At 51.7% G+C, this 21,943-nt stretch overlaps 9 protein-coding genes across 9 annotated transcripts; 3 read left to right on the top strand and 6 right to left on the bottom strand.

The window, feature by feature from the left end:
- Window positions 1-842: 842 nt before the first annotated feature.
- On the bottom strand, window positions 843-2,401 carry KD926_004588 (uncharacterized protein; the record flags this gene model as incomplete). The annotated part of the gene is made up of 3 exons (XM_053098045.1): window positions 843-1,322; window positions 1,387-1,926; window positions 2,321-2,401. 3 exons carry the CDS (start codon window positions 2,399-2,401, stop codon window positions 843-845), a joined length of 1,101 nt encoding a protein of 366 aa, XP_052958066.1.
- Window positions 2,402-3,990: 1,589 nt separating this feature from the next.
- KD926_004587 (uncharacterized protein) lies at window positions 3,991-4,410 on the top strand (the record flags this gene model as incomplete). The annotated part of the gene is made up of 1 exon (XM_053098044.1): window positions 3,991-4,410. The coding sequence occupies one exon, from the start codon at window positions 3,991-3,993 to the stop codon at window positions 4,408-4,410; it is 420 nt and encodes a 139-aa protein (XP_052958065.1).
- A 1,497-nt stretch (window positions 4,411-5,907) lies between these two features.
- Window positions 5,908-7,091, bottom strand: KD926_004586 (cytochrome b5 reductase family protein; the record flags this gene model as incomplete). Its single annotated transcript, XM_053098043.1, has 4 exons — window positions 5,908-6,476; window positions 6,535-6,609; window positions 6,678-6,957; window positions 7,047-7,091. 4 exons carry the CDS (start codon window positions 7,089-7,091, stop codon window positions 5,908-5,910), a joined length of 969 nt encoding a protein of 322 aa, XP_052958064.1.
- Window positions 7,092-7,905: 814 nt separating this feature from the next.
- KD926_004585 (60S ribosomal protein eL20) lies at window positions 7,906-8,985 on the bottom strand (the record flags this gene model as incomplete). The annotated part of the gene is made up of 4 exons (XM_053098042.1): window positions 7,906-8,064; window positions 8,128-8,304; window positions 8,393-8,577; window positions 8,982-8,985. The coding sequence occupies 4 exons, from the start codon at window positions 8,983-8,985 to the stop codon at window positions 7,906-7,908; spliced, it is 525 nt and encodes a 174-aa protein (XP_052958063.1).
- Window positions 8,986-9,439: 454 nt separating this feature from the next.
- Window positions 9,440-11,082, top strand: csn12 (the record flags this gene model as incomplete). Its single annotated transcript, XM_053098041.1, has 6 exons — window positions 9,440-10,011; window positions 10,070-10,142; window positions 10,192-10,344; window positions 10,403-10,464; window positions 10,514-10,934; window positions 10,996-11,082. The coding sequence occupies 6 exons, from the start codon at window positions 9,440-9,442 to the stop codon at window positions 11,080-11,082; spliced, it is 1,368 nt and encodes a 455-aa protein (XP_052958062.1).
- A 1,601-nt stretch (window positions 11,083-12,683) lies between these two features.
- Window positions 12,684-13,884, bottom strand: KD926_004583 (BTB/POZ domain-containing protein; the record flags this gene model as incomplete). The annotated part of the gene is made up of 4 exons (XM_053098039.1): window positions 12,684-12,734; window positions 12,843-13,116; window positions 13,240-13,596; window positions 13,667-13,884. 4 exons carry the CDS (start codon window positions 13,882-13,884, stop codon window positions 12,684-12,686), a joined length of 900 nt encoding a protein of 299 aa, XP_052958061.1.
- A 1,100-nt stretch (window positions 13,885-14,984) lies between these two features.
- Window positions 14,985-16,427, bottom strand: KD926_004582 (ubiquitin-protein ligase RMD5; the record flags this gene model as incomplete). The annotated part of the gene is made up of 3 exons (XM_053098038.1): window positions 14,985-15,203; window positions 15,266-16,230; window positions 16,307-16,427. 3 exons carry the CDS (start codon window positions 16,425-16,427, stop codon window positions 14,985-14,987), a joined length of 1,305 nt encoding a protein of 434 aa, XP_052958060.1.
- A 1,943-nt stretch (window positions 16,428-18,370) lies between these two features.
- On the top strand, window positions 18,371-20,938 carry KD926_004581 (putative Sin3 complex subunit (Stb2); the record flags this gene model as incomplete). The annotated part of the gene is made up of 1 exon (XM_053098037.1): window positions 18,371-20,938. One exon carries the CDS (start codon window positions 18,371-18,373, stop codon window positions 20,936-20,938), a length of 2,568 nt encoding a protein of 855 aa, XP_052958059.1.
- A 318-nt stretch (window positions 20,939-21,256) lies between these two features.
- KD926_004580 (Tim10/DDP family zinc finger protein) lies at window positions 21,257-21,717 on the bottom strand (the record flags this gene model as incomplete). The annotated part of the gene is made up of 2 exons (XM_053098036.1): window positions 21,257-21,443; window positions 21,620-21,717. 2 exons carry the CDS (start codon window positions 21,715-21,717, stop codon window positions 21,257-21,259), a joined length of 285 nt encoding a protein of 94 aa, XP_052958058.1.
- Window positions 21,718-21,943: the final 226 nt, after the last annotated feature.

Below are 21,943 nucleotides of genomic sequence, written 5' to 3'. Positions count from 1 at the left end.
ACGCGAAAGGAAGCGTAGGCGAAGGTCGGATGCTGCGGTGGGGAAGAAGGACTCAAGTTGGCCGACCTGATAGACTCCCGGGCGTTGATAAGGGCCGCGCGGCCTATCGCAGTTGGCCGCCATTCATTGCCCTGACTAACAGCTTCTCCAGAGCCCTTCGTCGGCAATGAAGGGCGTTCTTCAGCCCTGAAGATAGCATTTCTTGGTTCTTGGGTCTTTCTTGGCCGGCCGATAAGGTCGGTAGTACATAGGTTCCCTTCCCCCGGATTTCCCGCCAAGTGCATTAGCATTTAGTAGAATTTTCCAGTCGCAGCGTCATCTGCAAGACTGCAACACTGCAACACTGCAACATTTCATGCAGGGAGATATCCGTCGGGTACATCGGACCAACAGTAACGAGTCAGTTACTCCGTCTGACTCCTGCCAACAGACCTGTCAGACGGTTTATCCCCCGTAACGAGTTAGTTACATGTACTGCAGTTCACTACTCAGTATACTTAGGAGTCAAGGCTGCTTCATTGCTTACTGTCACTACCCAACAGTAAAGGTCACTTCTACCTATCCCGAAAATGAAAAGCAAAGAGAAAACACCGTCATAGTCCGAAATGTGAAACAGCAAAATGAAAGCCATACATGGTACCTCCAGCCACCAAAGAAACGATCGTAGAAAAGGAACGAAACGAAAAGAAAAAACTCCCTTCAGTACGATTGCCCCCCAGCTTTCCCCAAATATACAGAGTCCGACAAGCTATACAGACACGCCTCCGCTGAAGCCACGGATACCATTTTCAAGAAACACAACAACAAACGCACGGGGATCACATTCATTCTCAGCTAGGTTTTTACTCGTCGGCGGCCTCGCTCTTGCGCTTCTTCTTGCTGCGCTTGTCGGCAGCCGGCTTGCGAGCGGAAGCGGGTGGTTCCTCGGCCGCCTTGCGGGCAGAGGTGCGCTTCTTCTTCTCGGGCGACTCCTTCTTCTCGACAACGGGTGTGGAAGTCTCCTTGGTCTTGCCCTCGCTGCGACGACGCTTAGCACTGGTGCTGCGCGGGGGAGTAGGCTCCTTGATGGGCTCAGGCTCGGATTCTTCCACTTCCTCCTCTTCCTGCTCGGGCTCGGGCTCGGGTTCCTGAACCTCTTCCTCTTCGTCTTCGTCGTCCTCGTCGGTCTCCTCCGCACCGGAGGCAGAAATACCCTCCACGTCCTGCTGGAGCTGGTTGGCAGCCTTGGCGCTGTCATCATCCCCGAAGGGGAGACCGGCCTTGTAGGCCTTCATCTTCTCCTTGTAGACGGCAAGGTTGTCGGCGTACAGCTTCTTCCAGACCTAGTTTCGCAGAGTATTAGTGCAAGTCCACGTGTCACATGACCGGCTCGGGAAGGGTCCTTACCTCCTTCTGCGCATCGGGCATGTCAGCCCAGCGGTGAGTTCCCTCGTCGGAAACGTCCTTAGGCTTGGCCGCGGAGCCCAGTTCTTCCGCAATCTTGGCGCGGTTGTGCTGCATGTAGAGGAAGAACGGGGTCAAGGCACGCTTGGGGGCGTTGGGGTCAGGAGGAGCGCGCTTGCGCTTTTTCTTCTCGCCCACCTCCGACTTGGCGCCGGGGCTGGTAGGACGAGCGCCCAGGAGGCCACTTTCGAAGAGGGTGTTGGTGATTCCGCTGGTGAGACCTCCGAAGTCAATGCTGGAGGAGCCAGGGTTCAGGACCGAGTTGGTGTGGTTGATGTAGGCGCGCGACAGGTCCGAGACGGCGGACTGCAGTTGCGCCAGGCTGATGATGACCTGGGTGTATGTCAGTTGGGCCTGGTCGCTAGGAAACGTGGCGACGGCGTGAACACCCGAAGTGGCGCCATGAATGGAAGAAGTAGCACGAGCGATACTCGCGACGAGGTCACGGGCGGGGAGGGCAGACCGCGACGAGTTGGAGTTGGACTGGGAATACGGGATACGACCGTGGGGGTGGGGGGTAGAGGCGCGTCGGGCCATGACGAATTCGGCAGTCAAGAACCACGAAGCAAAAAAAGGAACAACAGAGAAAAGGAACACGAAGCCGTGGTACGGTGTGAAGAATCTTGGGTATCAGGGGAGAAGAGTGGGATGAAAAGGGGAAAAGGAAGGACACAAAGAGCTTGTGACTTCGGGGAGGAACTTAGGGGGGGACGGGTATAGTGAGGAGCGTCACGACCAGGGGAGGGCGGCAGCTTTGTTTACGGACGCGTGGGAAGTGGGAAGTGGGAAGTGATGTGTAGAGAGTGCGGGAGTTGACAGCGCTGCGCCCGACACCCAAATTGGGGGGGCGCCGGCACAAACGGGGAGGGCAACTTACACTGTCGCGGGTCTTAGTGTAATCCTCGACATTGACGCTAACCACGGCATCTTTGGCCTTCGAATCTTCTTTGCGCGACATGGTGAATGACAGTAATACGCGATAAAGGATTCAAATTTCGCAAAAGAGAGAAGGAAAAAGAGAGAGAGGAAGGAAGAGAGAGGAAAGAAAAACAGCGGCGATGGGCAGAGAGAAAAGAATTTTCGCTAGCGGGGTCGCGTTCGGAGGGGAGGGCCCTACTAAATAGCGCAGGGCGGCTGCTGGGGCGCTGCTGCCTCGCTGTTTTGGGCTTAGGATCCCGTTAGTGTGCTTCACCTCTCGGGAGAGTCGGGCTCTTCAACCCTGGCGAACAGTCCTGGACCTGCCCTCTCGGCCGCGAGTCGCACTGCAGGGGGGAGGAAGAGGGGGGTTGCCTCCCTTTGTCTCCCTCTTCCACTTCCAGGTGACCTTCCCCCCCTCTCCCGTCCTACGGTAACCCGGGGGGTCGCCGGTGGCTGACGGGCCTCGCACCCGGCGCCTGAAAAGTCTCTGCTTCAGTGAACACCTCCATCGCGTGCAGTCATCTGCACGTCTTTCATTTCCGAGGAATCCGATCAATTCATTGTCGGATTTTGCCTCGTATTGCCAGGATGTCATCTCTAGATCCACAGATCATTTTTGATCCATTCATCAATCATATATAAAATATAAATCTCCACGCTCCACCTTCGGCCCTCCGCTCTGTGTGCGGTGAAGGGCGACCAGCCCATTGTCCGGCCGCCCTCGATTGTCTTCTGGTCGCCGGGCTGGCGCTTGACCCCTCCTTCACGGGCGCCGCGCTTACGGACATCCGTTTTGTCTCAGAGATCCTAACCCCAAGTCCGACCCAGAAAAAGAACTCGAATTTTCTCCTTCAACTTCTTCTAGGAAAAAAAAAAAAAAAATTATAAGAAGAATCAATTAGAGGTTTTCTCCACCAGGTCTCATGATTTTTCGCAGTCAATCCATCCAAAAATAAAATAAAACAAAATAAAATAAAATAAAATAACCATAGGAAGTAGACATAGGGTGGTGACTAACCCATCGCTGAAGAGAAAAAAAAAAAGTTCCAACGTCAACGTGCAACTGACACCGTTGTGTTTCTCTGGTTCAGGTTCAGCCGCCGAATCCACAGAGCAGTGCCATGTACCTTTTGCAGCCACTTCATACCACTATGATCCCGTCTCCCCAGGTGACATCATTATATATATCCTAGACTGTGGCCAAACCCGTCTCTCCAGACCAGATCCATATTATCGGTTGGGCGGTTGGACCCCGAATGCCACGATTGCGACGATTCTCCTCATCTTGATCCTCGATTCTTTTACATTCTTGACCCGGTCTTTTCTTTACTTAATCATACGATATTTATTCATTTGTTCATTCGGTCTTAAAAAGTCCCGTCCAAACAACACAGCGCTTTCTCGTTCTCTTTCTCCGGCACACCACCCCGCCGTTGACTGTCTATCTACATTTACTACCGAGTACCTATTTAGTATCTAGTCGACTTTCAGGTAGCTCCAGCTAGCCAGCTACCCTAAGCCTCACCGGACAGCTTAGCCCTCCATCACCACCCACCCCAAACAAACCTAGCTAGCTATCAGTCTAGTCACAACACTAGCACCCTAAACCCAGCCCCCAACCAAAAAAACATGTCAACAATATCATACATCCTCGTCTACGAAGGCTCCCCCCTCGACTACGCCGAATACCGCCACACAGCGCTTCACTTCATCTTCCCACGAGGTCTCACAACGACAATGCACGTGGTCGGCACGCAAGGACTCTTCCAGTTCGAGGAAGACATCGACCAGGACCCCAGCGAGGGCGGAAACCTGGTGAAGACGATCACGGTCGGTCCCTTGACGGGGTCGATCAGCGCGGCGGCGCTGAAGAAAGCGGTCTCCGCGACGCCGGTCAAGAACGGGCGCAATGATCTGGAGTGGAATTGTCAGAACTGGGTGGGTGATGCGCTCGCCGGGTTGGTGGAGATCGGGTACTTGAGTGAGGTGCAGAGGACTGGGGCGATTGATCAGATGTTGGATGCTTGTTTGGAGGCGAAGGATGAGTGATTTTGTCTTTTTTTTCTGCTGGATTTATATATTTTCTTTCTTTCTTCTGGTGGGTACTATTCTGTTGATCTGGTGATTAGGGCTGATGATTGATATACCAATTTTTTTGGGATTTTATTTTCTCTCTCTTTCTTTGGTCATTGACGTCGAAGTATGTACATACCTACATAACTACAATGATATCAAACATGGCACTTCATTCCCGACTTTGGCTATTAACTAAACCAGCCCAGCAATACCCAATTCCATGCCCTCGAACCAAAAGGCCAAAAGAACCTATACCTCTACCAAGGAACCACTCTCTGGTTCTAATGATGATAATGATGACGATGACGCGATATCAAATGCTATTGCAAGCGCTCACGGTTAGGATAATACAGTCATACTCATAGCACGAATCCCCAATCGCTATCCGTCTCCCACTGATGTATGTACTGTACCTTACTGTATGTAAGTCTCATACATCACATCTAATGTCATCTAGCGCTTAGCTGTCAATAAATAAACTCCGCCTTACCCATGCCCCGTCCCACCTTATCGTCTGTCATACGGAGGGAGGGCCGAAGGACCGGTCTCAATGATCTGTTCCATATTGCGCGTCTAGTGAAAACCAATCTTATTCAATATCTAGTTAGCTAGTTCTAGATAGCTTCTCATCACTAATAATATATAATCTATAGTATCATCTCCCGGCTCTTTATTCTTTTCTTTTTTTCTTTTTTTCTTTTATATATTTTATATATTTTCGAAATATATATTAATCCTACCCGCTTATAATTAGAAGAAACGGGATCTTTGCATCAACAACCCCCTTTTATTATCTCATTGATCGAACCCCGCTCAAGATATTTAGGTTTTATCTGATATCATGCCCCGGTCGTCCCCTCTCTCCCCCGCACGCCTTGCCAAGGTACTGTACATACCCGTGAGGTGAGGTGAGCGGGAGCACCGGCCCCGGGCCATGGGTCTAGGTAATATGTACTTAGTTCGTAGGGTGGTGTGCTGCTATTAGCTAATTAATAGTTAGTAGCTAGGTAGGAGTCTACGCTGAGGTGTAACATTTCGAACAGTATATAGTGTATAAAATCGAGCTGAAGCTGGGATCAAAGACCTTCCTCCTTGGTTATTTATGAGGGTAGCTATTTGGTTATGTTATTCAGTTTAGGTGTACATACCTAAACACAGGGGTAAGGTGGATGATTGATTAGAGCTTTGACATCCAATGACTGGGGCAATGTACAGTACAGTACACATTATGTATGGTGTTTGGTTACTATGACATGCTATTATATAGCGGGGTGTTTTAGCTCTACAGAACAGAAGTATGGAGCTTGAACAAGTTCACCATAAAGATAATGTAAGATATAGCTCGATATATGTCACAAGTGATATCCAATTCGCTAATGGTATTCCCTAATATAACAGTCCCAGAATGAATACATCCAGAAAATCAATCTCTAGTTCTTTTCTTTCTCTTTTTTTCATCTAAAAAAGCGTCTAGAACTTGAAGACCTGGTCCTTGTTGTATCCAAGCTCGGCCAAGATACCAGTCAACTCACCCTGATCCTTAGGGCTGATCTTGTTTCCGCTAATAGCCTTATACAGGCCAGGAGGTCCACAGACGAAGAGCTTGATGTTATCCTCCTTAGGCTCAGGGAGGACCGTCTTCAGGAGCTCCTTGTTGATGAAGCCCTCGCCACCAGTCCAGCCCTTAGGGGGCTTGTCAAGGACATAGAAGGCCTTGAAGCGCTGGGGGTAAGTGTTCTCCAGATCCTGGAGCTCCTTCTTCAGCAGGATGTCGTCCTCAGTGACGTTACCGAACACCAGGGTGACCTTGGTCTTGTCCTCGGGGTTCTTGAAGATCTGGCGCGCCAGCTGGTACATGGGCGTGATACCCGTGCCGCCGGCAATCAAGCAGACGTGGTTGTGCTTGTTGGACTCCCAGGGGTACTTGAGGAGGGGGCCCTTGAGGGACAGGCGCTGGTCGACGTTCATGCTGTGCAGGTGCTCGGACATGGCGCCGCCGGGGTAGACCTTGACGACGAGGTCGAGGAAGCCGGGTTGCTCTGGATCATGGGTTAGTGATCGCTTGCGTATGAGATGGTTGGTGGGGGGATGGCTTACCCTCATCGCTGGTGGGAGTGTAAGGACGGATAGTAGCCTTCTCGCCGGGCTTGTTGAACTTGGCCAGAAGAGCGGCTAGAGTGATTTGTTAGAAATCTGCCAGTACGCGAACCAATTGGCAATCGAAGAGAGAAAAAGCTCACAAGCAACCTGAACACCGGAGACGGCGTCCTTGTCTTCGAACTCAAAGCGCAGTCGCTTGGTGTTGTGGCTGAGAATCTCAACCTCCGACAGCTTCAAGTCCACCCATCCCTGGTCACCACCGGTGAAAACCTTGGGGCGATCGACGGGAGCCTCGGCGGTGGCAGCGCTCGAGTTGTAGCGGTAGAATCCAACGCCGAGACCGGTGACGCCGACGGCGGCGTAGATGGGAGCCAACGACGACTTGGGCTTGGGCGCCTCGGTAGAGTATTTACGGAAGCCCTGCAGACAGGCACGAGATTAGCAGAGTGTCCCCAAGGTTGATGGAAGAACGAATTAAACCAGAAGAAAAAAGGAAAGAAAAAGCATACCTGCTTCAGAGGCTGGGCGCAGCGGAAGGCCTGACGAGCGAACATCTTGTCAATTGAGGAACAAGCCGGTCAATGCTTAATGGATCGATAATGCGGGTGAAAAGAGAAGAGGAGTTGGCAGGGCGAGAGACACCACTAAGTAGCTGCGTCGCTTTCGGCGGTCCGCCCTCCGAGCCCGAGTTCCCACATGACGCAATGGCCCTGGGAAAATCACCGTAATTCCGTGCGCCATTACTAAGGGCACCCGCGTAAGCCATCTCCCCGTCGGATTGAGATCTGGGGATTGCAGCGTTGGCTGCATGAACGATCGGGTGTTACTCGGAGTGTGTATGAATGTTCCAATGACATGTATCGTATACGATCTAAAATTAAGAAAGAAAAAATGACTTCACATTGCACTTGAGCCCGGTCTACGCCGGGTGATTGATCAGAATTATCAGATCAGACTACTCACTATCAAGTGATGAAATCACAGCCACAGCCTCAATTCTCAAGATGGCTAATGGTCTTACATGATGTACGGCCAGTTCTCGATCACAGCGAGTGGTCCACTACCCTGACATCTAGTCTAGACCCGTCAAGCAGGTGAACGCCAAGACCTACCGGAACAGCACTCTACACATCTCATCTCTGGCAGACAATTTGAACTCGAGAAAAAAAATTGAACCCCGTTTTTTTATAGATAACTTGAAAGGGTCGCTTGCACAGGACTAAAGAGACATCAAAACCATCCATCCCATTGTCTGGGCCGTAGATACACGCCGTGTTCTCCGCGCGATCTTTGTCCTTCATGCAGGCTAAGGCCATAACATAGTCATTCAATCGCACATTCCTTCCCCAAAACCCCCGAACCTCACATTTACGCGAAAGTAGAGGGCCGCGAGTAAGCGAAGACCTTCTTGCCGGCAGGCTTGGCGGCGCGGTGGGGCAGAGGGAACTTGAGGTCCTTCTGGAGGAGCTGCTTGATGTAGGGGCGGCGGATGCTGTCGGCGTTGGTGATCTCAACAACCTTCAGGATCTATTGGAGAGGTCTGCGTTAGAACGATGATCGAAGTTTCATCAGAAATCAAAAAGCACGTACGTGGATGGAGCCGAAACGGGCACGGTGACGGGCAGCCATGTCCTGGTAGAGAGCCTCGACGGCGTCGGTGCGGCTCATCTCACGGAACTCCTTGTACATGTTGTGGGTACCGGAGCGCGAGTCGTAACGGATCCAGATGCCGAAGTTCTTGACCTTCTGGGGGCGCTTCTCGTTGATCTAGTGGGACAAAATATCAGCGGAATTGCCCTGTGTGATTCCATGCATCGTCATCAATTCGATGACCGAGATTCTGTCGGAGACATACCACGTTGAGGCTGACGATCTCACCGTTGGCCTTCTTGACCTTACGGAGCTGGGTCAAGAAGTACCAGAACCGCGACTTGGCCACAACAGTGTTGGGCGCAAAGATGCGCATGCGGTACAGCTTGGGCGTGGGGTTTGCCTCGGTGGGCAGATGACGCCCGATGACCTGGTACTCGGTGAGACGCCCTATCGACAACCAGTCAGTTCAATGTTCCGCCGGGAAATATTCCGACAATGCCTCCATCTGATCGATACGGTCGGCTGCGTTGATTCTCCATGCGATAACGTTGTCAGGTCGATGTTGTGAAGTCTCGATAATCTTGTGAAATTTGACTGAAGATCATTTCGTTGCGTCTGTGCGATCGTAATTCCCCAACCCACTCATTCCTGCAGCGTACCCCGTCACGGGTGAACAATCCATCTCGGCCAGTTCCTCCTTCCCACTTCAAAATTCCCATCACCCAAATGTCGTCAAAATTGTCGGTCTTTGTATATGTCGTTTCAACGTTTCGCAAGGAGGCAGCGCAACCGATCGTCCAAAAGGGAAAGGCTAAGGGAAAAATCAATCGAAAAAGGGGAATATCACTCACCCATCTGGAATTAATTGTTAGCTCAAAAATTCTCCCGAGAAAATTAACGATTACATAGATTGAACAGGGTAGCACTCACTTTTGTCGACGGTGTTGTGGTTGAGTCTCGAGAAAGGTGTGCCGGGTTGGTCTTGTCGCAAAAATGGAGATTTGTGAACTTGTTGAGTTAGGGCTGCCGCCCTTCGCCTAAGCGACCGGTGGCTTGGCTCAGCGCTAGTCCGTATATGGCAACTCAGCCACCGCTGGCTGATCGCGAGACTTTCGGGCAGGCGGTGGGGGCGCATTGGTTCCCCACCTCCGGACTTTGTTATACGTAGTCGATTAATGAAGTCAATCGACTTTCTTTGTTGCTCCCCCTTGGCACGTCGCGGGATTCCTTCATGACCCTCATTTGAGTCCCGTCTCTCCAACATTAATCGAACCGCTATTCCCATGGTCATCAGTGCCCGAATCTCACCATGTCCTCCATTTTCGACGACTTCAAAGAAGGCCAGAGAATTGGCTCTGGTCCTCGTCTAGCAGCTGCCCTTACCCCGGTCGCATCCTCCGCGAATCCCAACCGGTTGCTGTCGTTCTACTACTTCTCCAATGCCGCTCATGTATCCTCCGATCTTCGTCACTCCCTCTTCCAGTCCGGCGGCGTCAAACTTCCCCGACAAGAACAAACCGCGTGGATCGATATCTTTACGGCGTACTGGAAAGCTGCGGGGGAGCTCGTCAAGTTCGACGAGAGCCCCTCCCAAGCCAGCTGGGTCCAGGTGTTCGACGCGTGGCGGGAGGTATCCAATACCCTAGTTCGAGGCTACTCGCATTCGGGCCTCCAGGCCTGGACCGTGCCATGTCTGTACGTGGTTGGCAAGTACCTGCGAACCTTTGCGATCCGAGCCGACGCCGAATTATCGTCTCAAAACTCCGTTTCGTTTGGGGATCGCCTGCAGGAGGATATCGCGGCGGACTTCACCAAGAGCGCCAAGCTGGAATCGGCCGCATGGATGATGAACAGAATGTTCACGTTGTGTCTCAGTGATCGGTGCGTTGCTTCTGGTGGTCTGACGGGTTTGGTCATCTCATGCTAAGTGCTCTCGCAGATCGTCTCTCGAGGAATCGCGGAAGTGGGGTATCTACAACATGACGAATCTGCTGTTCAAGACGTATTTCAAAGTAGGGGTGGCCTCTCGGACTGCATATGGATATTTGCTAACCTGCCCAGCTCAACTCCGTCGGCCTGACCAAGAACTTGCTGCGTGCGCTGAAGGCGTCGTCGGCCGACCTCCCGGAGCTGGATGCCTTCCCCAAGTCGCACATCGTTACCTTCAAATACTACGTTGGGGTCATCAATTTCTTGGATGAGAACTACGAGGAGGTATGTAGTCGCCATGACACAGCTGTCTCTGGGAACTTATTCTGATCCTTCTGGATAGGCCGAATCTCACTTGGCAGAAGCATGGCGAATGTGCCATCGCGACGCTCTCAAGAACAGAGAGTGAGTGTCAGTAACTCGTTCCTATCTATTCATACTAACCATCATCTAGGTTGATTCTCACATACCTAGTACCCTGCCATCTAGTCATAACACATACACTACCAAGCGAACACCTCCTATCTTCATTCCCTGGACTCGAGAAACTATTCCGCCCGCTCTGCGAATGCATCCGAAAAGGAGATCTCCAAGGCTTCGACACCGCCATGTCCGCCGGCGAAGACCAATTCGTGAAGAGACGTATCTATCTCCCTCTCGAGAGAGGCCGGGACATCGCCCTACGCAATCTGTTCCGGAAGGTGTTCATCGCAGGGGGCTTCGAAGAGTCCAAAGATGACCAGCCACCAATCCGACGGACCCGCGTTCCAGTTGCCGAGTTCGCCGCTGCCATCCGTATCGGCACGCATGCAAGTGACCGAACGCGTGTCGACATCGACGAGGTGGAGTGTTTGCTGTCTAATCTCATCTACAAGGTACGTTGTCAGAAAACCTTTTCTCGTTCATTGAGTGCACGCAGGTACTGATCTCATTCAGGGCCTCATGAAAGGCTACATTGCTCGTGAACGCGGCATGGTTGTGTTGAGCAAAGGCGGCGCTGCATTTCCAGGAACCGGTGTATAAACAAACAACGATCCAGACTGTCAGCTAACTAACTGACGCTGACACCCTGCAATCAATTCCTCACATCCATCAAAGTCGGAACGACAGTCTCAGGTACCAGAAAAGACCAAAACCAACCACCTAGCCATTCTCAAACTCTCGACCAGGTTAGTCGGTCATTACGACTTGTTCGTTTGACTTGACACATCGGCCATCGACCAGATCGTCTCCCGTCATGATTAGTTGCGTTAACCAGTCACAAGCAAGAGGGTTGGTCATCTAGATCAATCCAAATCCAATCTAGTCACCCAGCCAGCCATCCCACCCACGGAACTTGATCAATGACGGGATACCACGCACCCGTCCCTCCTTCGTCGAGAGTCTATAATGAGATGAGTGGCTATTCCTCCCCTTGAGCCCAATTAAGGGGGAAAGTAACCTCCTTAATTACACCCTAGGGTACCTAGATAGGTTGGTTATTCTTTCACGAATCATGAAATTAATTATTATTCAAATATCACCATCGTTTCTTAACAGTTAGCAGTTAACAGTTACATACTATGACAATTTTTCCACATAAACGAGCAAGAAAAAAAACAAAAAAAAAAAAAACACCAGGTTTTCGATAGAGTAGAATCCATCATAATGTAGATTTTGCTTTGCATCCACACCGCAACCAACCACCGGGAAAAAAAAAAAAAAAAAAAAAAAAAAAATTTCAAGAAAATATCAAGAAAAGGAAGAAAAAGGAAGAAAAAGAGTAAAGCTCAGCTGTAAAATTTCCGAAAAATCCTCCCCAGCCAGCAAGCCAGTCAGCCAGACAGGAGAGTAAGCATCACGGAATTCCAGAAGAGTAAGGTAGGTTGAGGGAAAAGGAGTCAATCAGTACCTTGTTACCTTCCACCGCTAAATCCAAGGGTCAATGCGATTAGCTGGATGGAAACATTGTGATAAATGGTAAAGTGCACTCAGAGCCAGTCAGGTGGGGAACGACTTCCATGATGCTTGTGTCGATACTCGACAACATCGTTGATAGGAAAAGTCTAGTCCTCGGTTTTAAAAAGAGAAAGAAAAAAAAAGAAGAAAAAAAGAGATCCCATCTGCTTTACCCGAGAAGCATTGAGCTGAGAGAATCCAGACGAGGGGACGACGAGGACAAGAGAAAGGGAAAGGGGACATATGATACATTTCATGATACAAACACAAAGACGAAAGTCCGGGGATATCAAAACAAAAAAGTGAAAAGAAAAGAAGGACAAGAGGGGGAAGAAGCAAAAGAAAGGAAAACCCCCAGCCAGCATACACCCACGCTCGATGATAACCTATCCGCCTAAATGAAACCAGGAACCCGATCTGAAAACCTAAAAAGAAAACAAGGGGGAATGAAGAAGAAGCAGAGATGAGAACATGTAAGAGAGAGAGAAAAAGAAGACAACAACATAAGATGCCAAAGAACAAGAGAGCAAGAAGAGAGAAACAGAGTAGAGATCGACCTGAGTAGCCCGTCCATGAGGATACCTTAGCCCTGCCTGAGTGGCTGTGGTACGGTGAACACTCCAAGCCAGTAGAGCGAGCCCCATCGATCAGCCAGCCAGCAGTCAACCGATCAACCGACGAAGAGATCAAGCAGCAGGCAGTGCCAACTTCGGGTCCTGGGCCGCGATAGTGTCGTCCTATTAGGCTCAAACATCAGCGTCAAGTCCAACGTGCACCATCACCCAACAAATCTAGGAAAGCAACATCCAGGATATTTATATCCAGACCGAGAAAGAGAAACTCACAATGAAATTACACATCGCCACAAACAGATCAAAGAACAGCTTCCCGCCCTGCTCCATCTCCATCTGCATAGTGCCGCTGCGCTTAAAGGTGTCTCTACTGCGGATGATCAGTGCCAGGTAGTGCGCACGCAGCTTGGATTCGCTGTCGGGGGTGTTGGCGTAGGCGAAGCGCGCGCTGGTCAGGATCGTGTGGCATTGGATGCCCGTGTGAAGGCCTTGTTTGCGCAGCGCCAGACGCTTGAGCATCTCGAGGCCGTATTTGTCTGCGGCGCAGCTGTGCGTTTAGACGTTAGTCGAGTGTTCTTTGTGGGGATGCAGGGATGTATGTATGAGGCATGATATGGCAGCTGCATGTATCATGCATGTATTTCTCAAAGCAACAGGGGCAGGAACGTACTAAACAGCCGTATCCCTCAAAATCTCCGCTCCCATTTCAGGAATGAAGACGGTTGCGCCGTGACTCTGTCCATGACGATCCGTACCCGCATCCCCGAGCTCCCAGGAATCGCGACGCATGTTGTGCGTGAGACGAGGAAAGTAATCGCCACGGTACAGGTACTCCAAGACGCAGGAGAAGACCTCGGGCTGCTCGTCCGGAAGATCGAGCGGTTCAGCAAGCAAGCCCGGCTGCGTGAGCGGGGCCCGCGAGCAGGCCGTGGCAAAGAACGACGAGACGCAGAGGATTTCCTTGTGTGCGGCAAAGAGGCGTTTTTCGAGCCCGACGGCAATGGTGATGACGTCTGGTCCGGGGGTTCTGGAGACACACAACCATGCATATCAGTATACATGTCGGCAAGTTTAGACTTGAAAGGGCTGCGACTTACTCCGGCGGGGTGATAGGGCTGGACCTGGAGCGTATCTGCTGTCTCTCCTCTGGGCGACGTGGAGGGGTTGGCATCGAGAGGGGCTCTTTGGCGGATCTGCGACCTCGCAAACGTGCCTTTCCGGCGCCGTATTTGGAGGAGAGGTTATCGGCCGAGGCGGAGGTTTGGCGTTTGAAGGTCAACATGCGGTTGACTCGTGGGTGCTGTTGGGTCAGCATTTTGCTTGGAGGATGTCAAATCTGTCGTTATTGACGGGAGGTTGAGGAATGTAGGGCGATGGATAGGTAGGGAGGTAGGTTGGCAGGAAGAGTTCGAGGGGGAGTATTAAAGATCCAGGGGGAAAATGCAGGTTTGATTGAATTGAATTTTTTTTTCTCCAAGAGATTGCACGGCCAAGGGCAGCTTTGTACGAGGGAATACAAGTACAGCGTACGGTTTGCCCCTGACAGGTATGAATGAACAGGGGGGGAGTGGGTGTCAGATACAGGATGGAACACTGGAGTGAAGGGAAAGCGCAGAAACGAAACAATATCCACTATTATGCTATTATTTGGTCAGGACGACCTGGTCTTGTGTCCTCTATGATCTATACATCACACTCTCTACTCGCAACTCTCCAATCTGAGGCTGCCAGAGGGGCCAACGCGTAACGGGTGGTAATGCACGCGTAAAGCCAATCGCCAAATGTGCGCGCAGTCACGGGATGGTCACGGGAGTGTCACGGGAAAAGGGGGTGTGGGTCTAGGTAGGAGTTCCGGACCAATCAGGGACTCTCCTCTCTACCTGGACAAGGATGGCAGCAATGGACGGTGAATTGGATGCATCCGGGACCAGGGGGGCTGAGTCACTGGCAAAGAAGGGAATGTGATCGGTCAATTCAATTCTCGGACACGGCGTTTTTCAGGGGGACCTGGTCGGTTTGCTGAGGGGCCTCCCATACTAGCCCGTTTCTCCCTAGGTATCTGTATTTCCGATTCGCATCGACGCCATCAATATTCTGAATATTTCAGACGGATCCACTTCCCCTTTCGTGGGATCCATAATGACACCATGCGCAAATGAGAATTCATGACTACGTCCGGTGTGGTCCGTACTTAGTACCTGGTGATCAAGCCTGCAAGCATTCAAGTGTACTGTATGCAATGGATATGTTTAGTTGATAATGACCCTGACAATGTATCCTGCCGAGAAAACGCCGTATGCCCTCAAACGCCTCGTATCCTGACTCCCTGATTCCCCGGGGTCTTCCCCGTCACGGGCGGTGATCCACTCCGTCTCTTGACGCCGTCAAATAATTCCCATTGATGTGGTTGGAGTCCTACAAAAAGACCTTTCGTGCTTCCCGAGCATGACTCTCGTTGGGACAGTACGGACACTTGAAGCGACTGCCCTTGCACAGCCGTTTCAACGACTCCTCGGCAATGACGTGCCCGCACGGCATCATCATCGGCGGGTTCTCGTCCGTTGTCTGCTCTTTGGAAACGGGACAAACAAAGATGGAATGGAAAAGGTACGACGGCGGAAGCGGGATCTCAACCTAGAGGGAAGACGATTAGCTAAAACTCCGGGAACGTAAAGACAAGAACAATCATAACCCACCGGAAGCTCGTTTTCTGTCGTCCATTCGGTGCGCTTCGCCCTCATGATCGTCTGCAGTTTCAGTAGAGTGGGCAGGGCAATGGCACCGGCCGTGGCGGCTACGTATAAGGGGGAGTCCGCAGACAGCCCAAGCAAGGAACAGAACTCGCGAGTGAACGCTTGCGCCACGTCGTTCCAGGCGGACGGATTGGTGAAGATGCCCCTGTACGGGGAATTCTCGAGGTTCGGGCAGAAAGCCATCGCGCCCATGAGCTGCTGCACCTCCCGCAGGTATCGCGGCATGAAGCCGTGGAATTCCCGCCTGGCGTACTCCAATGCCGCTTGCCGACCCGCGGAAAGAGGCGCCTCGGGCGTGTGTCCGCCGTGGAAGAACCATACAAACTGCAACTGGCACAGTTCAAATTCCAGGTTGCTGCCTCGGACCTCCAACGCCTCTTTGTTGTCCCGCGCCCATTGAATCGCCGGAAGCAGGTTCTTGTTCTGCTCCATTTCATGCAGGATGTGGTACATGGTGGCAAACTGCTTCCGAACCTCACTTGACGGTACTTCTTCGAGATGAAGGAGCGAGGCGGCATTGTCCGTGACGCTGGAGCTGGAATCTCCCTCCTCCTCGGGTGCTCTGGCTTCCGTCATTTCCGACAGGAAGGTAGAAGCGACGGAGAACTGTCCTTCCCGCAATAGGTGCATTGCGATCGCTCGGTTGATCAGGTGTTCTTGTGATGTCAGGGCGTCATGTTCGGTACTTGGGAGAGGTCTATCTTTGAAAAGCTGTTGTTTGAACTTCGAGTCAGCATGTGCTTGGAAAGCCGATCCGAGTAATCCCGTGGTACAACCGACCTTATCAAGCGACTTGGAATATTTGTTAAGACCACTATGGGTTTCTTTGAGGCTGTCATTTATCGCATCGAAGGAGGATTTCACTGGGTTTTGGAGTTTGGCTAGAGTGATCGGGGCCTGATCGGGATCTGGTGTCAAAAGGTCCGGTTAGTTGTTGCGCAACTCGAGAGACCGCAGCGCAGCGTTCCCGGGCATTGTACTAACCGGCCGCAATGGCATTCCGTGCTTCTTGAAGAAGTTCTATGGTCGACTGAACATTCTTGATGCTCTGAGACGCCTTCAGCCTCTTTGATAGTCGCTCATGCTCCTTCTGGACCGCTTCCATGGTGGCCGAGGCGCTCAAAGCGGAGTTGAGACAGTTACCGCTTGTCAATGGACGGTATGGCAATAGCCATAAGGGACCACCTGGATGGTCTCAGTGGGGTGAGCAGCAGTGAGACTGATATAGCTTCAGGGGAAGAGGAAATTAGAGAAAGACACAGAGGTGCTATTCACGTTCGGCTTGGAACGGTACGGGGACGAAGCAGTTCAACAGGTGACGGGGAGATTGCGGAGGGCCGCACAGCATCGCTAGTATTACGACATGGCACATCACGTGTTGCTGCAGTGGCTACCCCTCCTTCCGGCCGTTGCGCTGTTTGTCATTATTTGCACCACTTTGCAAGGGATGATTCCCAGGGTATTCGTCCTGAGATCTTAGACGTTTGACAGATACAATCTGCCTGAGGCTTGATTAGTAGTGTCTACCTGGTGCCCAGCTATGGTTCATACGGAGTAAGCTACTAGGAGAGAGTAGTCCCACATCGTCTTACTCGGTTCCGTGAACTTGGCAGCTATTCTGGTGGGCACTAATAATATGAAACTGACTTGGGCCATGTAAACGGTGAGAGACGTAGCATCATGCCGAGACACTTCGTAGGTACTCTCCCTGAAGTGATCAGCCACCCAAGAATAGAATACTTCGGGATCTTCCAGCTGGAATGCCTCAGGTACTCAGGTATCTCTTCCCGGGAAGGTCAGGTGCCAGGCAGAAGTCCCATCAGCCAATCATCTCCCTTGGTGAATGAGCTCGCTTACGCTAGCGCGGATTTTGGGTCTTGGCGCGGGTATAAAGGCTCCTTCCCCCCTCCACCCTTTTACACTTCTTTTCTTCTTTCTTTCTCCATCCTGGTGCAAGGGTTTTACACGTGTCAGTGAGGAATTATCCGAGACCGTGTTTTTGCTAGTTGAAAACTACCTAGTTGACTGCTCCAGTTGGTCTTCGGATCGGCTGGGAATTTTTGAAAAAACAAAGTGCCCTGACTTCAGATGCTCTGAAGCTCAGCTTGAGTCTGTAGGCATGGTTCTCTGAAGAACCTGTATGCATCACTCTCGTCTTGGTCTTCTTTTCACTGCTGTTGCTTCCCATGTTGGAGGCCTGTAGAGAAGAGATTTTCCATCTTGTCGCGTAGATTCCCCAGTCTCTAGCTGTCTACTCCGTACGATGTCAATTTCCACATTTTATCCAGTCCTGATATCCTCGGTCCCTGTGGCTGTGAAGTGCGGATCCTGCAATAAGGTATTCTTTGAGTTGTGGCTGCATGCAACTAGGCAACTCCTTTTCCTGCAGATTTCCAATCTTTGATGTTGACTGGCGTTCTGCACAGACACTGGAGCATCTCCATACTTTAATTACGTTTCCATTGGTGGAAGAAATCCTGTTCTTCCATGTCCCTTCTACCATCAGAACCTAGTCAAACAGCTGTCGTAGCCATACTGTAGTTATCCTCTTGCCAAGTAACCATACGGACTGTGGCTGTGGTCTGGCCCGCTCACCGCTTCCGACGGAGAAAGAAAGCCTTGTGACGTCGATTGCGGTGGTTCAACATCTCCCTATCCTCCCTATCTAGTCGGCCCTCATTTTCCTCTTCTCCCCTGCAACTCCCGCGGACGCCGACTTGTCTCCTCAACTCGCCATGGAAGACCCGCAGCCCCGATCTTCCTCCTTCTGCCTGTTCTTCTAGCCATCCAGAATCCACCCCTCGTCCCCTCGGAATATGTCACGATTGTTTCCTTGCTTTGCTGGACTGTACAAGAAGACCCCGGGAGGGTCCCCAACGCTTTTCCGCCCCTTCATTCCGAGCTCGGTCTCTGAATACTGATTGATCTGTTTTAATTTGTTGTTGTTGGTTTCATTTCTGTATTTTTACTGCTTCTCTCGGCCTCACCGATCAGGATATGAGCAGTTCTTCGACTCTCTTATGGTAGGAACTCGCTCGTCGTTCCGCCATGCCTCCTCCTCCAACGCAGAACAGCGCACAGGCTGCGCCCCCTGCTACAACCCCTCATGAATCGTCGCGGACCTCGATCGCCGCGAAAGAAAGCCTATCCATCCTCACGGACGGGTCAGAAATCCAACCTTCGCGCCACGGCCACCAGAAATTCGTCTTCGCCGACCCCGTCGCGCTCCGATACCTCGAAGAGGACCCTTCGACGATCGTACTCGCCCGACGGACGGTACTGCAGGGCTACGAGATATACATTGTTGAGCAATGGGCTTGTTCGAGGATCCACCCTACATTTATAATCACGACGTACACCGGAGACACGTCGCACAAGGTTACGGTTGGGGTGCTGAGCGTTCCCACCGACGAATCGACCTGGTCCCCTCGTCTACGACTGTACGTCAACGCCGTCACGCAATGCCAAGCACGCAGGAAAGACACCCACCTGGGGACGTTGATGGTGACCGATCTGAGCGTTTTTCCGTCGGCGCTGACGGTCATACCCGTGCCTGGTGGTGATGTGCTCAAGCACAAGGATGATTTCATTGTGAATGAGAATCTGAAGCGGCTGAATTGCTCAGGTCGTGCGGGGTTGAAGCTCCAGCCCCCCGCGGCGGCGACCGAAGCCAAATTCCATCAGCTGTATCGGACAAGCGAGCGAGTCCCCTTGTATAGTGCGGTCATTGAGCTCGTGACGCAATGCCAGATTGCGCTACTGATGTACGGCAACCTCGCGCCGGAATATGTGGATGGACTGTTATGTGACGTGACAGAGGCCGCGATCAGTGACTGGTGGAACGATATCGGGATAGATTTGTATAACATCGAGCCCAGTGATGGAGCCTTAGGTCCAACCTCCGTCGCAGCTTTACTCGGGACTCTGATGGGAGCTCGAAACCGGCTCCATGCTTTTGGTGCGCCGGTCGGGAAGGATGCGTTCGACATACACAATCTCAAAAGGGGGATCAGCAGCTTTCAAAAGTCGCAGAAGCTGAAACGAACGCGGAGACTGGACCGCCAAACCCTCGATAGACTGCACCGGGTCACTGCAAAGGCGGCAAACTCCGAAGGCTGGACGGACGCCGTCAAATCAACTATGGCCGAGCTAAGTGGACACGGTGGGGAGATGGTCATGGGCATGGTCCGGGGCCGCGAGAAGGCCGGTATTGCCGATATCGAAACGCTGGATGTGGACAACTTTGCGCATTTGGTGAAAGGGGCCCGAGCAAAGTGGCTGTGGAGAGGGAAGCCGCGCAAGGGTGACGATAACTTCATGGGCGGGCCGCCAGCTGCTGATATGATGTTCACAACCGATGACCAAGGCGGCTATGTCTGGACAAGCCGCAAACGACGCTCTTACGAGGATCTAGGCGGTGATCGCCCCTTACAGAGCCCAGATCTTCCAATGAAACAACCTGAACCTGCAAGCGCGCTCGACGAAAAGGATCAGAACTTGGGCAAGATGGTTCGTCGCGGTGTCAGTGGGAAAGTATCCGACGCACGGATAGGGTTCGGCAGGTTCAAAGATGCGGTTGGATTTCGGTCACATCTGCCAAAGCAAACGAAAGATGGCGTGGACCTTATTAGTGACGCGGCCTATATCCCGGAAGAAAGCGACACGGAATTACCCAAACCTAGTGCTGATGGCGGTCTCCATCAGATTGAGGCCGAAGGTGCCCAAGAAAGCGAGACCCGACTGCATCATGACGATACCACGAGTGAACCAGCATTGAACACCCTATTACCAATCTCGTCAGAGTCCCGTACCCCTGCTATCACGATCGATCCGGCCGCCCCCAACGATGGTTCCGAGTCGTCCAATAAAGTATCTCTCACCCGACCAGAGAACGAGCTCCAAGATCTGGAGCGCTGGCGAACAAGATCAACCGATGTATCAGCCGACCGAGAACAGACATTCGAGCTGGGATTAATGTCGTTGCGTCGGCCGCAGAGCTGTCCGGATCTCAATATCGAAGATGAATCTGAGCAAAAGGATCGCCATTGCCCCCGCCATCTGTCCTTCAGTATCGTCGAGGACGTTGTCCTGAGTTGGAAAGAAATCGGAACCAACGAAGGCCTCCTTGACAAGTCCCATGCCACGTTCGAAGAAGCCGTTGCCCAGGAAGACATGCTCGCCAACGATGCGCGGATCTTCAGCTCCCGCATCCAGGAGCTAGGCGAACGCACCGTTCCCTGGGTCGAGAAGCAAGTCGACTCCGTCGACGACCTGAATCGGATTTTATATCAAAGCCACGAGAAGATCAATGCCGAATACATGGACCGGCTGAACCAGTATCAAGAAATCCGGGACCGATCCAGCGACCTGCTGACGGAGGAGCATACGTCGCTCACAGACCACATGAGACGCGTGGAGATGATAGGTGCAAAGCTGGACTACGAGCTCAATGTCCTGGGCTCGAGAGTCGAGGATGTCGAGACGGGGCTCGGGGAGTTTGAACGGCAGGTGAACGAAATGGAATTGAGGGTGCAAGAGTTGATACAGGGTGATGAGGAAAAACAGAGCCACTCCTGGCTGAATTGGCTTGGCGGACTGATAGGCTTCTCAACCTGATTGTCCTGCTGACATCTGTACTACTGCTGACATCTGTACTATAAGACCTTTCCTACATATATCTCTTCTAATGTACATAGCTTCGAAATAAAGTTTCTACAGCTCAACCATCTAGTGTGAAACAATTCTATGCAAACAAACCCTACACATCGAATACATCCTTTATGCCCAAAAGCCCCCTTGATAGTAATTATCACAAGAATCAATTAAGCATCAATCAAGGCCTCTTCAGTTCAGCCTCATGTTCTTTGTTCATCAAACAAAAAGAAAATGTATTATACAGAATCAATAGTAGTCATTTTTCGCACGTCTTCCCTTTTACATGCCCATACCGCCCATACCACCAGCCCGGCCGGCGGCCTCACCCTGCATCTTCTCGCTGACCTTGACGTTGACGTCGAAGAACTTGGAAACGCAGCGGTCAAGGCAGACGGACTCGCCCTTGTTCAGGTCACCTTCGCGGTAGTCGACGGGGATACATTTCTTGGTGCAGGATTGGGTGAGACTGGGATTAGAGGATGCGTTAGTCATTGGTCTGGCTGGCTGGCTGGTTGGTTGGATGTTGGTTGATGGGGATGGTTGTTGCGGGTTATGTTCCGCAAAGCGCAGGGGTTGTTTGTTTTGAGTGGGCAGGAGTATGATAAAAAGCTGGACTTCTGGTAAAGAGGAGGCTAAGCTCACCGGTTGAACATGTCGGAGATCATCTCGATCTCAGTCTCAGCGGCAGCAATCTTCTCTGCCGAGGACATCTTGGGGGGACCGCCGAAGAGGAAAGACATTGTGATGGTGATTTATGGAATAGGAGGGATTCCACGCTAAAGGGGGTAGAGCTTGGGTGTAAGCGATTATCATTTGATTCCCAGAAGGTTGGATCAATACTCACGAATGCGATAGAATGGGTAGTGCAAGACAAGATGCGAGGATGAACTTGAGGACGGACTTACGTACCGGGCAGAAGGTGAGGTCGGAAGCTTGGACCTCCTTCACCGCCCTGCCGAGTTTTCT

The sequence above is a fragment of the Aspergillus affinis genome, assembly GCF_023601865.1.
Source record: "Aspergillus affinis strain CMG 70 chromosome Unknown NODE_21_length_366722_cov_90_171905, whole genome shotgun sequence".
Lineage (NCBI taxonomy): Eukaryota > Fungi > Ascomycota > Eurotiomycetes > Eurotiales > Aspergillaceae > Aspergillus > Aspergillus affinis.
This window is presented reverse-complemented; position numbering and strand designations above follow the sequence as displayed.